General features: G+C 54.7%; 6 protein-coding genes across 6 annotated transcripts; 3 read left to right on the plus strand and 3 right to left on the minus strand.

Moving 5' to 3' along the window:
* The first annotated feature begins 19 nt into the window (after nucleotides 1-19).
* Nucleotides 20-837, plus strand: EI97DRAFT_92020 (uncharacterized protein). The gene has a single exon (XM_033803210.1). The coding sequence runs from the start codon at nucleotides 104-106 to the stop codon at nucleotides 677-679; it is 576 nt and encodes a 191-aa protein (XP_033652422.1). The 5' UTR covers nucleotides 20-103; the 3' UTR covers nucleotides 680-837.
* EI97DRAFT_434787 (alpha,alpha-trehalose-phosphate synthase-like protein subunit Tps2) lies at nucleotides 768-4,255 on the minus strand. Its single transcript, XM_033798715.1, has 4 exons — nucleotides 4,067-4,255; nucleotides 1,530-3,871; nucleotides 1,201-1,479; nucleotides 768-1,146 (listed from the first exon to the last, which is right to left on the minus strand). Exons 2-4 carry the CDS (start codon nucleotides 3,841-3,843, stop codon nucleotides 932-934), a joined length of 2,808 nt encoding a protein of 935 aa, XP_033652423.1. The 5' UTR covers nucleotides 3,844-3,871; nucleotides 4,067-4,255; the 3' UTR covers nucleotides 768-931.
* A 673-nt stretch (nucleotides 4,256-4,928) lies between these two features.
* EI97DRAFT_421556 (uncharacterized protein) lies at nucleotides 4,929-6,879 on the plus strand. The gene is made up of 3 exons (XM_033797059.1): nucleotides 4,929-5,452; nucleotides 5,515-6,253; nucleotides 6,316-6,879. The coding sequence occupies exons 1-3, from the start codon at nucleotides 4,992-4,994 to the stop codon at nucleotides 6,616-6,618; spliced, it is 1,503 nt and encodes a 500-aa protein (XP_033652424.1). The 5' UTR covers nucleotides 4,929-4,991; the 3' UTR covers nucleotides 6,619-6,879.
* A 66-nt stretch (nucleotides 6,880-6,945) lies between these two features.
* Nucleotides 6,946-8,332, minus strand: EI97DRAFT_401456 (ubiquitin-conjugating enzyme). The gene is made up of 5 exons (XM_033796465.1): nucleotides 8,024-8,332; nucleotides 7,870-7,915; nucleotides 7,736-7,765; nucleotides 7,487-7,670; nucleotides 6,946-7,433 (listed from the first exon to the last, which is right to left on the minus strand). Exons 1-5 carry the CDS (start codon nucleotides 8,065-8,067, stop codon nucleotides 7,294-7,296), a joined length of 444 nt encoding a protein of 147 aa, XP_033652425.1. The 5' UTR covers nucleotides 8,068-8,332; the 3' UTR covers nucleotides 6,946-7,293.
* A 641-nt stretch (nucleotides 8,333-8,973) lies between these two features.
* On the minus strand, nucleotides 8,974-10,413 carry EI97DRAFT_380584 (glutaryl-CoA dehydrogenase mitochondrial precursor; the record flags this gene model as incomplete). The annotated part of the gene is made up of 4 exons (XM_033795767.1): nucleotides 8,974-9,020; nucleotides 9,070-9,179; nucleotides 9,235-10,178; nucleotides 10,213-10,413. 4 exons carry the CDS (start codon nucleotides 10,411-10,413, stop codon nucleotides 8,974-8,976), a joined length of 1,302 nt encoding a protein of 433 aa, XP_033652426.1.
* Nucleotides 10,414-10,955: 542 nt separating this feature from the next.
* On the plus strand, nucleotides 10,956-12,237 carry EI97DRAFT_380650 (flap endonuclease 1; the record flags this gene model as incomplete). The annotated part of the gene is made up of 3 exons (XM_033795771.1): nucleotides 10,956-11,054; nucleotides 11,105-11,109; nucleotides 11,163-12,237. The coding sequence occupies 3 exons, from the start codon at nucleotides 10,956-10,958 to the stop codon at nucleotides 12,235-12,237; spliced, it is 1,179 nt and encodes a 392-aa protein (XP_033652427.1).
* Between the last annotated feature and the right edge of the window lie 40 nt (nucleotides 12,238-12,277).

Genomic DNA, 12,277 nt, shown 5'->3' on the forward strand with positions numbered 1-12,277 from the left:
CCGTGTGTCCCGTGATTGGGTTTTCTATGAGCACTTGGTGTGCACAATTGTTGCTTTGCAGGTTGTTGCGTTATCGCAGGACTCGAGAATTGAGGTGTGAGTTATGGAGGGGGCAGGATGGGTGGGTGGAGCAAAGGAACGTGGGAGCCAGGGAAATGGCGGCTCTCCAGGCTTCTTGTCTCAGCACCCTGCACCTCGACATTCGACGCCAGTCCCGTCTCGGCCTCGTTCACTGCGGGTGGCTTTCTGTGGCAACCAGCCAACCTTAGCGCATGAGGCCTCGGGACAACTCTCCACCACTGGAAGAAGCGCGACTGTGAGAAGCCACCAAACACCAGCACCTTTCTCGAAACTGCCGAACGACAAGGAGTTTCAGCGCTCCTGCCAGAAATCCCGAGAACAATGCGGTTGTGTTCCAAGATGGCTGCGCGTTTTTGTTCAATGCAATGACCTCGGGGGTGTGTTTCGGTCGGCCCCTGAATCGGGGAATGTTCCTGCAGAGACGAACTCCTCGCGAGGGCGGTCCAGCCCCTCTCTTTGGAATTCGACCGGACCCCGGCTCCCCCTTTTCTCGCTCAAGAACCGCGATTCAGAACCCAAAAAGAATGTGCCGAAATTGCCGCAGCAGATGTTGTACACTGATGGACCGTGCAGTGCGGAGGCCATGTTGCCCAGATGAACTGCTGCCACGTGGGAGCCTTGCACCCGTATCTTGAGTGAGCACCATTTTTGGCCGAGTTGAAGAAATCCGACGTCTGTGAACGCAGCCGAACGAGTGGCATCAGCTAAACTCTTGATTTTACTACCATGATTATCACGCAATATATACGAAAAGAAAAACTAACTCTATGCCCGTCTCACAAACCCCAAACAAATGCAGCAAGGGTCCACAATACCCCCTCATGACCTCATCAACAACTCCTGTGTTCCTCTAAATCCTCGACTCGGGGACATGGCCTTCCACGACGGCCACCGCTCCCACATTACCTGCATCAATGGATCCATTTAGCAGAGACACGACCGAAATGACATCGGCCGGTTCGACCAGATGCCAGCTGGCCAGCGTCTGCTTGGAACTGGCACCCACCGTCACCGAGAAGACGTGGTCGGCCGGCAGTCGCGATTGTCGTAATGAGCGGAACATATCTTACAAAAGTTAGCCTCGAAGGGACAAGAAAGTAGGAGAGTGCTGCTACGTACCCTCATCTGTCGAATCGTCACCCAAGCAGAGCACAAAGTCGGGAGCTTCCCCGGCTTCGCTGTATTCCTGCACCAGCTTCTTCGCGATTTCGCCCTTGTTCACAAACTTCGGCCGCACTTCCAGATTGGCCTTGCCCGTCATGACCTCGACGTCATACTTCTTAGCTACCGTCATCTCCAGATGCTTTTGGCATTGTCGCGCCTGGAACGCGCCATATTCGGGATCCGCACGCCGGTAGTGCCACGTCAGAGCGATCTTCTTGCGCTCCACGAATGAACCTACATGCACATGTTAGCAATATTCGACCCAACGATTTCGACTGCCGTACCAGTTGTCCTCTCAGTGTAATGTTGGAAGATATCCAGGACGTCGGGCTGCCAGCTCATGTCGGCCGAGGCCGTCAGGTCCTCCCACTCGGTGCTGCGTGGACGTCGCATGAAACTACCATGTTCCGCACTGAGGCCAAGTTCAGGCACGTGGCCCATCCAATCGTCCAAGAACTTCTGGTCTCTTCCGCTGATGATCCAAACCGCGTTCGCCGGGTCGGCCGAAAGCGTCTTGAGCGTCCGGATGACGCGGTCCGAGGGGATAGCTGCTCCTGGATCCTTTACTATAGGAGTCAGGGTGCCATCGTAATCGAACATAAACAACCGCTTCTTCGATTGTCGGTACTGCAGGAGCAACTTCGCACGATCCAGCGCAGGAGTAGCAAACGACTGGTCGAACGACGACAGGTTCGCCAGAAGCTTCTTCATCAGGTTGTTCGTCCAGTACTGCACGTTGTTCGCCACGACGTGCTTGTACAGCTTGGCAAACTGCTCCTGCCGCTGCTTCTCGGGCATAGTCAGGGCGTTGTTGATGGCTTCGGCAACGCCTCCCAGATCCCAGGGGTTGATGTGAATGGCCCCATCGAGGAAGCTTGAGGTACCTGAGAACTCGGAGAGGATGAGGGGTCCTTGATTATCCTTTTGGCAGATGACGTATTCCAAGCTGGTCGTGTTCATGCCGTCGCGGACGCTGGTAATCAGTCCCACGTCTGCCACGCGAAGCAGCGCAAAGTATTCTTCCTTGCTAAGGTACTGAGGGAAATGTTGAACCGGGGAGAAGCTGAGAGAACCGTAATTCCCATTGATCCGAGCGACGAGGTCGGAAATCTTGTTGAGGATCTTGTTGTCATCGTCCTCTCCACGGAGTACCTGGACGCTTCCGGGACTGGTGACCTGAATGAGAACCACCTTACCCCGCCACTGAGGGTACCTTTCGAGGAACATCTCGAAAGCCTGCAGTTTCTGGGCTACTCCCCTGACGGAGTCGAGGCGGTCTCGGCCCACGATAATCTTCTTGCCAGCGTAGAGTTCGCGGATGCCCTTGATTTTCTCCTGAATGGCTTCATCTCCGAATGCAATACGCTGAGTCAAGGCGGCGTTGATGCCAATGGGGAATACGTCGACTGCGACGTGGGCGCCGTAGGCATCAACGCCTGTCGACGAGGAATCGAAGCCCAAGACTCGAGTACAGCAAGACGAGAAGTGGCGTGCGTAGCTGTAGGATTGGAAGCCGATCATGTTGGCACCCAACACCCCCTCCAAGATCTCCTTACGTCTGCTCAAGCAGCGATAAAACTCGCTGCTCGGGAAGGGGACGTGCAGAAAGAAGCCGATGTATACGTTGGGCAAGCTCTGGCGCAGCAAGCTCGGAAGCAAAAGCAAGTAGAAATCGTGAATGAGAATAATATCTCCGGGCTTGTACAACTCGAGAATCTTGTCGGCGAATAGCTTGTTCATACGGTAGTAGTCGGCCCACGTCTTCCGAGCGGCACGGCCATCGGCGGGCTCGTTTTGCTTATAATGAAAAAGCGTATAGAGTTCGTGTTCGGCATATCTGCGCCAACGTGACTGATCTTTCATGACATATTCGTCCTTTTGCTCGTCCACCTCGTCCACAAGCCAGACAGGCACAATCTTGCCTCCCGGATCACGTTCAAGTCTTTGCTCCAGTTTCTCTCTGTCGGCTTTCCCGATTCGCAGCCCATCCGCTTGGGGAGGTGGGATAGTGGGCGTCTTGCTGTCAACTGGAATAGGGGCGGCCGCTTTATGCTGCGTTGACGTCGCGCTCGCGGTACCAGGTGCGGGGTCCTCTGCCTCTTTTAACTCCCCCGTCCAGCCGATGAGGGTGTGATTCCAGGGAGAAGACGAGGAGGCGAGGTAGGCAAATGAGTCGAACAAGGCGGAAGTGCCCGCACGGGGACTGAGTTCCCATTCCTTTCCGGGGGAGAAACCAACATTATACGGGATGGCGAATGTTGCGCTGAGCACTCTACCACTGAGATTTAACTTTGGATGCGCAGCCCGAGGGTCTCTCGCCGCCAACCCATCCTTCGACTGTGCTTCCGCTGAGGCACCAGCACGATGAGAGAAGTATGAACCCGTATTGACCTGCGACTGTCCTTGCGGCCCTGGAGTGATGCCTTGGGGGGTCACCAAGGGAGGGCGTTGGGGCTCCACGTAGGCCGACTGCCCACTTGGGTGTACCCCCGGAGTGACTGGGACGTCGGTAACATTGGGTTGAAGGGCTGGGTGGACGCTCGCATCCCGGGGCGCCTCATCGGGCGATTGATTCCGCTCAAGGTTCGGAGAAGCCATTGGATTTGCGCAGATAATGCAGTACAGCCTGAAGCTTGTGAGTAGGGGTTTCGATAGGTTCTTGTAGGGTTGGAGGGGTAAGCGGGGGATTTGCGGTAATGGCTGGACTGGCTTCAATTGCCAGGCGCCAGCAAGGACTGAGGTTGGAACCCGATTGAGGTCTGAAAACCTCTGTCTACGGTAGGTGTGTTTCCCTCATGGAAAGCTAAATATAAGGACTTACCGTCAATTCCGATCTATGCCGTTGCGGTCGGTGCTGGTAACGAGTGGTCTAGGGTCTCCGTATCCCCAAATGTGCGCAGGCCGTGGGAGGTGCTGCTGAAGCTTTAGGCTTTTCAAGACCGGAGGACAGGATGAGAAGGATGCAGGCGGAGAATTAGACAGGTGAAAATATGATCGCGGCCGTTGGGAGGAGCAACGTCATAGGCTCCCAATCGGGGGGCCGGCCTGGGATGGGTATGCGTGGTGGGGCACGGACCCGTGTACTCTGCAACCTGCAACAAAAAACAACACCGGGCAGTTTTTCTGCACTTCTAATATGTTCTGCGAGGCTCTTCCGTAGGAGATGTAAATAATGGCGTCATCCGTGTAGCTAGAATTTCAGGCAGCATTCTTTATAGGACTGAGTGCCGGGCCATGTACTGTAGATAGAGATGACTTCGACCTTGCAGATTGAATTTCCGATATGCATTGCCATTGCCATTGCGAAGGCGATTCGAAAAGGAAGCTACAACAGGTTGAACTGTGAAATTGCCCAGGTGCGGCTCTTCTGCGAACTTCCATGCATCTGGCACACTTCAATCAAGTCGACTCAACCTACGCATGCTTCCCGCAACCATATGACCGAGATGTGCTGCTACCCAACAACAATCCCAACTTGCACCAGCTGAACGCCCCCTGTAGCCAAGTAGGGCGGGGTACTGTCGGCAGCAGGAGTCCCGGAGCGAGTGGAAGAACCTCCCAAGGTTGCCAGGTGGGTTGCAAGGGTTAAGCACGTGAAATTTGCGCTATACCCGGAGCAGACTAGCTTCGATATCTGATCTCCCGTCCCCGACCTGTCGAACTACTTTTGCTCTATCGATCATCACTGGAATTCCGCATCCCAAAACGCGTTACACGCTCCCCGTCTTCCCTTCCCAACGTCTCCCATGAAGTCAGCCTCCGGTTTTCGACTCACATGTCGCTCGCATAACCCATTCCGACCGTCCCTGGTCCTCTGGCAACACTTCGTATTACCGCACGCCTCAATTCGTTTCTACCAGCGGCCGTCTTCTTCAGACACCCAACCAGTCGAGCCAGGACTGCCCTCTGTGTCGAACAGCAGCGACCCCCAAAGCCGCCCGAACGTGCCGAATAACGATGCATCGTCCACCCCACCCGGCTCTGGCAACGAGGAACAAAGGTTCAAAATAAGGAGAACACGGTTGGATTCGAAGCCGAAGCGCGAACTGGCATCACCTATAGCTGTTGCCCTAAGATGTTTGTATACCTTCTCGGACTATAAAGGCGTTCCAATCCTGCCGAAATCCCGCCGTAAGATCAAGGACATGTGGATGCCTTGGATGACGGAATCCGCCCTATGGAACCGGCCGCTGACGGGAATGGAGAGGTAAATCTCCCTTGCTTCTTCCAAGCTGAGTTCAACGTCAGTTGTTGATTTGGATGCTACAGGGTGTCGCTGGAGATCTCCAAATTCTACGAATGGGCAAAGCCAACCCCCAACGAATCCCGCGCACGAGACAGAGTGATGCAGCAAGTACTATCCACTGTCCAAATCCCAACCAGCAGGATCAGGTTGGAACTCTTCGGCTCGGAACGAAGTGGGCTTGCATTGCCCCTCTCCGACATAGATTTCCGCGTCCTGCAACCCGACATAGAAGGCTTCGACCTCAATGATAACATTCCATCAAAGAGACGGATTTCCAAACGCACGAAGCGCCTTTTGGATACCTTGAAGTTTCGCTTCCTGAAGGACGAGACGCACTTCAAGACTCCCGCTATCCACATCTTCAGCCATCCTCTTATCTCCGTCTCTCACACTGCCACCACTCTCGACGTGCAACTCGTCTGCTGCAACGACACTTCTGCGCAGCAGGACGCCATAGCGAAGTATATACGGCAGTATCCGCAGCTTCCGGCCGTCTACACCGTAGTAAGAGCGATGATGAAGGCGAGGGGTCTAGCGGAGCCCGCCCATGGCGGCTTCGGCGCCTACACGACTCTCATGATGGTTGTAGCTGCTTTCCGGCATACGCAATTGATAACCTCCGATCCTGGACACAGTCTGATGAAGTTCCTGAACTTTTGGGCCTCGTTCGACACCTTGAACGGGCTCTCCATCTCGCCGCCCGAGCTCTTCGACAAGGAGGCCGAACCCGTCCTGTCCGAAACTGCAAAGCAGGATCTTCTCGTATGTTTAGAACCCCAATGCCTTTCCCTCTATTCGAACCGAATACTAATCAACTCCCCTAGGATGGTCGGATCAAAGCCCTTCCCCCTTGGATGCTCTGTCTCCGCGACCCCGTCGACCCCACCAACAACCTCGGCCGCAAATCCGCCTCCATCAAACACTTCCAAGCCACATGCAAGCACCTCGCAGACTCCTTAACTTACAACTACCGGCTCTGCGATAGGGGTAGCCGGCCTCCGGGTCCGCTGTTGTGGTCGGTTGTGGGACCACCGGATCCGGCAATGTTGAGACGGAGATATAAGTTGGAGGTGTTTGGGAGTAAAAAGTTGGAACCCCTTGGAGAAGAAGCTCAGGGTGGTGGGTGAGGCCGAGGGCACGGTACAGATGGAGGGAAGGAGTCTAACAGGAGGGCTTTGGACAAGGATCCAAGCAGTGACGAAAGGAGGGGAGGAGCGCGTGGTGAAGCAGTAGACGCTTTTACGCTTTTGGGCTTTTGAAACCCTTATATCTGGTGGGTGCATGTATCGAGTCAAGGTACGGATTGTTGTTGGTAGATGTAAGATATATATTGTGAGGCTTACGAGTAGAGGATGCGACCCTCCGTGGACTGATGGGTTGTGACGGCTAGAATCATTAGTCTTTGCCTGGGCGCCGGTGTCTTGTGTACGCTGGGCGAATTGCATGAAACAGTGAGCCATATATGTATTTGCACGAGGAGACAGGACGTTGCTGTAGGAGCGGCAACCCGCTGGGCCTTAAGACACAGAGTACGATGTGATCATATCCTGGTATGAGAGGGCTAAGAGCAGGCAACCCAAGGCCGCTCAGCTGTCTCTATAAGTTATGCACAAAGCCATGCCAAAATCCCTGATAAGAAACCCGTATCAACCACTCTCCGCCTTCCCAAGCAGCCAGCATCTCCTTTGGTATCTCATTTGTTGTAGGTGTCATCAAGAACCCTCGCAGCGCCGTCATGCAGAACCAGAAGAGAAGCCGTCGACCCTCGCCCATACTTCCTCCGCCGCCTCCATGCGTTACTACTAGATGGCATACTTCCTGGTCCACTCTCGGGCCGTGGACTCGTACCTAGATCGGTCGGTCTTGTACACGTGTGCGATCTCGGGAACGAGTGGGTCATCTGGGTTGGGGTCTGTGAGCATGGAGCAGATGCTCAGAAGCACTAGTAGCATCAGTATTGAGTTCATATCAAGGGATATTCCTGGGATGACGCACCCTTCGAGATGGTGAGAGCAGGGCTCCACTGGTCTCGGAGGATGTCCAAGCAAATGCTTCCGTTGGAATTGATGTTGGGGTGGTAGATGCGAGTCGTGAAGTTGACCTTCGGGGGCTTGAAAGGATAGTCGGTGGGGAAGTGGATTGCGAGGAAGAAGACGCCGCCGGAGTACGGTGAGTCGCTCTGGAGATGGAGTCAGCGATAAGTTTGAGTAGCGTTCGCCAGCGTCTTGAAAAGTGTATACGTACAGGACCCATGATGGTTGCTTGCCAGTGGAACTATCATCGTCAGTCAGGATCGTCCTTCAACAGCCTCGGGCGGCGGCGAAAAAGGGCAGGAGGGCCTTGATGCTGCAGACAGCACGAGGAAGCGGGAAACGTACCAGATCATCTCCTATGGGGCCCGCCGAGCAGGATGAGGGAGGGTCACTGTAGAGTTTGCGTTAGCTTTATCCTGCAGACACAACCCCGCATCGCACAGGATGATGAGGGCAATACGACAAGTCTGCCCTCGGGGTTAGGGCGCACACGACTTACCGGCCCAGGTCTGTGAGTTCCTTGTTGATACGCTTGAGCGCCATGGCGATATGTGTAGTGGATGTGGGGTTGGGGTTGCGAAGAGAGCGTCTCGCAGCGGTACAGTGAATGTGGTGTGTGGTGTTGAGGAGCGGGACTGGAGTGGGCTGTTGAAGGGATTCAGGTTAGCGCCTGCAGAAGAAGAAAGAGCGGCGTTATGTATCGGCGGGGAAGCGCGGGCGTTGCCGCTTCCACCAACGTACCTGATGATCTTGGTCGGCAGCAAGAGGTCACTCTCTATAACAGTAGAGGTGGAAAACTAGGAAGACAAGTGCAGTGTTGTAGTCGAGGAGCAGAGTTTCCAGGGTAGGGTTGGGCAGGAGTAGATGACGGCGGGAGGCGGTGGGGGCAAGGGTACTAAATGTATCGAATTCCGCCGTCACTACCTAGGTATGGCGAAACCGGGCCCAGAAAATTATTCACCCGCGTTTTGTTACAGGTGGCTGAGTCTTGCTGTGGCAACGAATGGAACATGGAAGAAGAAGCGACAACACCAGTGCCCGTCGAGTCTCATCACGCCGGCCGAGACTTGACTTTTGTCATCACCAAAGGTGTGGCCAGCGTGCTCATGCTTACGACCAAGATCCCCTACCTTTCCGGTCTGGGTTGGGAGAAACCCCGCTGTGTTGCCATAGCTGCGAGCGGTTGTGAGACAGTACCAGCCCCAAATCACGATGACTGCCTCTCTGCATGCAGGGCTATTTACAGACAGACACCTAGTCTTGTTCCAAGGTGAGCGCATGGCGCGGAAACTGTCCACGTGCAACATTGTCGCAGCAGAACTGCAAAAGTGTTTAAGGCATTCAATACTTATAAAATCCACACATTTAGGGCACGTCCATCTACACGATACGAGGAAGGGGCAATCATGCTCGGCCGTTTTCAGACATAGGCGAATTCACACTATTTATTTAGCAGAAGGCTTGGACGCCTGTGATGGCCCTCCCCAAGATCAAGGCTAACCACATCATCAGCGAATGCATGAGCACATATGATTGGGAACTCACAGTGGATGTCACTCTGCCCCTCGTATGTCTGGGTCACGAAGAGATTCGCCACGTGTCTCCCAATTCCATACTCGTCGCTCACTGCGTTTCCCCCGAAGATCTCCTGCAGCCTAGACAACACGTTAGCATGATGCCGTACTGAGCCGAATAAACTGGGCGACTCACGTTCGAGCATTGGCCAACGCTCTGTCACAGTTCTGTCTCTTGATCATAGAAATCATCTCCGGTGCGGCCTTGCCCTCATCCTTGAGACGACCAACCTGCGTAGCTGCCACTATGCCATACGCCGCATCCGTGGCTGCGTCTGCAAGCTTCTTCTGCACGAGCTGATACTTGGCAAGCGGGTTGTTCTTGAACTGTTTCCTCTCCAAAGCATACGTCCTAGCCCTAGCAAGGCAGTCCTCCAGAGCTCCCATTGTGCCCCACGCAATGCCATAACGAGCAGAGTTCAGACAGCTGAAGGGGCCCCTGAGTCCCTCAACGTCGGGGAACATGTTGGCTTCGGGTACGGGGCACTCATCGAGCTGGATCATGCCGGTGATGGACGCGCGAAGGCCATTCTTGTTCTTGATAGCAGGCGTCTCCAAAGTGCCTGGAGGGCACTGATCACGCTCCACAACGAATCCACGGATCTTGCCCGTGCTCTCCAGCTTCGCCCAAACAACCAAGATTTCGGCGATTGGAGAATTCGTGATCCAGGTCTTGGCACCGGAGAGCGAGTAGTATCCCTTCTTCGTAGGATGAGGTTTAGCGATCGTCTCCATGGATCCGGGATCCGATCCGTGATTAGGCTCCGTCAAGCCGAAGCAACCCAGTAGCTTTCCCTTCGCCATCTGGGGTAGCAGCCTTTCCTTGAGCTCTTCGGTTCCAAACTCTTCTATGCCGCCCATGGCAAGTGCGCTCTGTACTGAGTAGCCGGACCGGTAGCCTGAATCCACTCTTTCAACTGCTCGTGTGATAAGACCGGATGCAACGCTGCTCACGCCCGCACAGCCATATCCCTTGATGGTGGCTCCTAGCAGACCCAATTCTCCCATCTCTTCCAGTATCTTTCTATCGAAGTCTTCCTTACGGTATGCCTCTGCAAACAAAGGTTCAGTACATGACGACTTGCATTCATTGCTCAATTGGAGTACCTAGAACTCTAGGAAGTAACCGTTCCTGACAATATGACTCTGCAGTTTCAGCAATGGCCAGTTCCTCCTCTGTGAAGAAGTTGTTGGAGCCCAATGGGTCCTTCCAGTCAAACGAAGCTTGTGCGTGGAGACATCTTCTCCCCGCGAATGTGGACCGACTGGTGGCGTTCAGTCGCCTTCCAGCTTGTGTGCAGAGAGATCGAAGCATGATGAAAATGCCAATAGGGAGCCAGTTAAACAAAAGCTGAATTAGATTCAATGCTCCAGGGAAAGAAGAGGACGTCCAAGCAATAGTGAAATATGGTGACAAGAGCTCGAGAACAACGTGGTAGCACTCTGAACTCCTCAATCGGCTATGGGTCCAATTCCTAGGACCGCGGTTCAGCGACTGAAGCCGAAGTCCCCGGTCTCCATCGTGCCAAGCTCTGCAACAATGGGCTTGTTTGAGTTTGGCTCTTGCCTGCTTCCGCCATGATCTTCCTGTCGGTTTTGCGCGCGGCTCTTTCTCCGCTCGGACGTCGGCCAGGCTGCCAACTGCCAAGCCTGGACCTGCTGATTTCGCGCCTGCCGGGAGACGCGACGGGACGTGACGTATTCGCGAATCCGGAGCTCAAACCACCACTCACTCTCACCCCACAACTTGTCTCAACAGAACGCGGATACTCTTCGCTCGACCTTCATTGCCGACGTACTGCCATTTGTCGAGGTTTGAAGTTTCTTACAGTTGACTAGAAAGACTGAGCCGCGACAATGGGTATCAAGCATCTTGCACAGCTCATCCAAGAGCATGCACCAGATGCTATCAAGACAGGCGAGATCAAGAACCAATTCGGTCGTAAAGTCGCCATAGTAAGACCCCCACCTCTCTGGCGCTCACTACAACTCACTAACCCTCCCAGGATGCGTATGTACTTGCAGACCAGCAGTCATACCTACCCCTACTTACTCCTCCACCAGATCAATGTCCATCTACAGCTTCCTCATCGCCGTCCGCTCCGACGGCCAACAACTCATGTCCGACACGGGCGAGACCACTTCCCACTTAATGGGTATGTTCTATCGCACCCTCCGCATCGTGGACAACGGCATCAAACCCCTCTACGTCTTCGACGGCGCCCCACCCAAGCTCAAATCCGGCGAACTCGCAAAGCGCTTCCAGCGCAAGTCCGAAGCCCAGGCCGCACACGAAGAAGCGAGGGAAACGGGAACTGCCGAGGACGTGGAGAAATTCTCAAGAAGGACGGTCCGCGTGACGAGGGAACATAATGCGGAGTGCCAACGCCTGCTCAAACTCATGGGTATACCGTACATTGTCGCCCCCACGGAAGCAGAAGCGCAATGCGCGGTCCTCGCTCGCGCTGGGAAGGTGTACGCCGCCGCCTCGGAAGACATGGATACGTTGACGTTCAACGCGCCCGTTCTCCTCCGCCACTTGACCTTCAGCGAGCAGCGCAAGGAGCCCATTCAAGAGATTCACCTCGACAAGGTGCTCGAAGGACTAGACATGGAACTGCCTCAATTCATCGACCTGTGCATCCTACTCGGCTGCGACTACCTCGATCCTATAAAAGGAATCGGCCCCTCCACAGCCCTCAAGCTCATCCGCGAACACAAGAACCTGGAAGGCGTATACGAACACATGAAATCCAATTCCAAATACACTATCCCCGAAGACTGGCCCTTCCAAGACGCCCGTGCCCTCTTCCTCGAACCCGATGTCCGCCCCGCAGACCACCCGGATTGCGACTTCAAGTGGGAGGCCCCAGACGTGGAAGGCCTGGTCAAGTTCCTCGTCGACGAGAAGCACTTCAACGAGGATAGGGTGAGGAGCGGGGCGGCCAAGTTGAACAAGAATCTCAAGACGGCGCAGCAGAGCCGGCTGGAAGGGTTCTTCAAGCCGATTGAGAAGACGGCCGAGGAGAAGGCGAGCTTGAAGAGGAAGGCCGAGGCCAAGATTGAGGAGAAGAAGAAGAAGCAGAAGGCCGCGGCCAAGGAGAAGAAGGCGAACAAGACGAAGCCGAGGGGCGCATAGGGAAGAATGGTGTACTGGTTTGGCGCAAGTGGTTCGCCTG

Source organism: Westerdykella ornata, assembly GCF_010094085.1.
Source record: "Westerdykella ornata strain CBS 379.55 unplaced genomic scaffold EI97scaffold_17, whole genome shotgun sequence".
Taxonomy (NCBI): Eukaryota; Fungi; Ascomycota; class Dothideomycetes; order Pleosporales; family Sporormiaceae; genus Westerdykella; species Westerdykella ornata.

Bases quoted from the DNA above. Each gene is read 5' to 3' on its own strand.
- EI97DRAFT_92020 (XM_033803210.1), top strand. From the start codon at position 104: ATGGAGGGGGCAGGATGGGTGGGTGGAGCAAAGGAACGTGGGAGCCAG.
- EI97DRAFT_434787 (XM_033798715.1), bottom strand. From the start codon at position 3,843: ATGGCTTCTCCGAACCTTGAGCGGAATCAATCGCCCGATGAGGCGCCC. The intron at 1,480-1,529 runs GTACGGCAGTCG...ATGTGCATGTAG, and splicing joins TTACACTGAGAGGACAACTG to GTTCATTCGTGGAGCGCAAG. The intron at 1,147-1,200 runs GTACGTAGCAGC...AACTTTTGTAAG, and splicing joins TGACGATTCGACAGATGAGG to ATATGTTCCGCTCATTACGA.
- EI97DRAFT_421556 (XM_033797059.1), top strand. From the start codon at position 4,992: ATGAAGTCAGCCTCCGGTTTTCGACTCACATGTCGCTCGCATAACCCA. The intron at 5,453-5,514 runs GTAAATCTCCCT...TGGATGCTACAG, and splicing joins CCGCTGACGGGAATGGAGAG to GGTGTCGCTGGAGATCTCCA. The intron at 6,254-6,315 runs GTATGTTTAGAA...CAACTCCCCTAG, and splicing joins CTGCAAAGCAGGATCTTCTC to GATGGTCGGATCAAAGCCCT.
- EI97DRAFT_401456 (XM_033796465.1), bottom strand. From the start codon at position 8,067: ATGGCGCTCAAGCGTATCAACAAGGAACTCACAGACCTGGGCCG. The intron at 7,916-8,023 runs GTAAGTCGTGTG...CAAACTCTACAG, and splicing joins GAACTCACAGACCTGGGCCG to TGACCCTCCCTCATCCTGCT. The intron at 7,766-7,869 runs GTACGTTTCCCG...TGACGATGATAG, and splicing joins GCCCCATAGGAGATGATCTG to TTCCACTGGCAAGCAACCAT.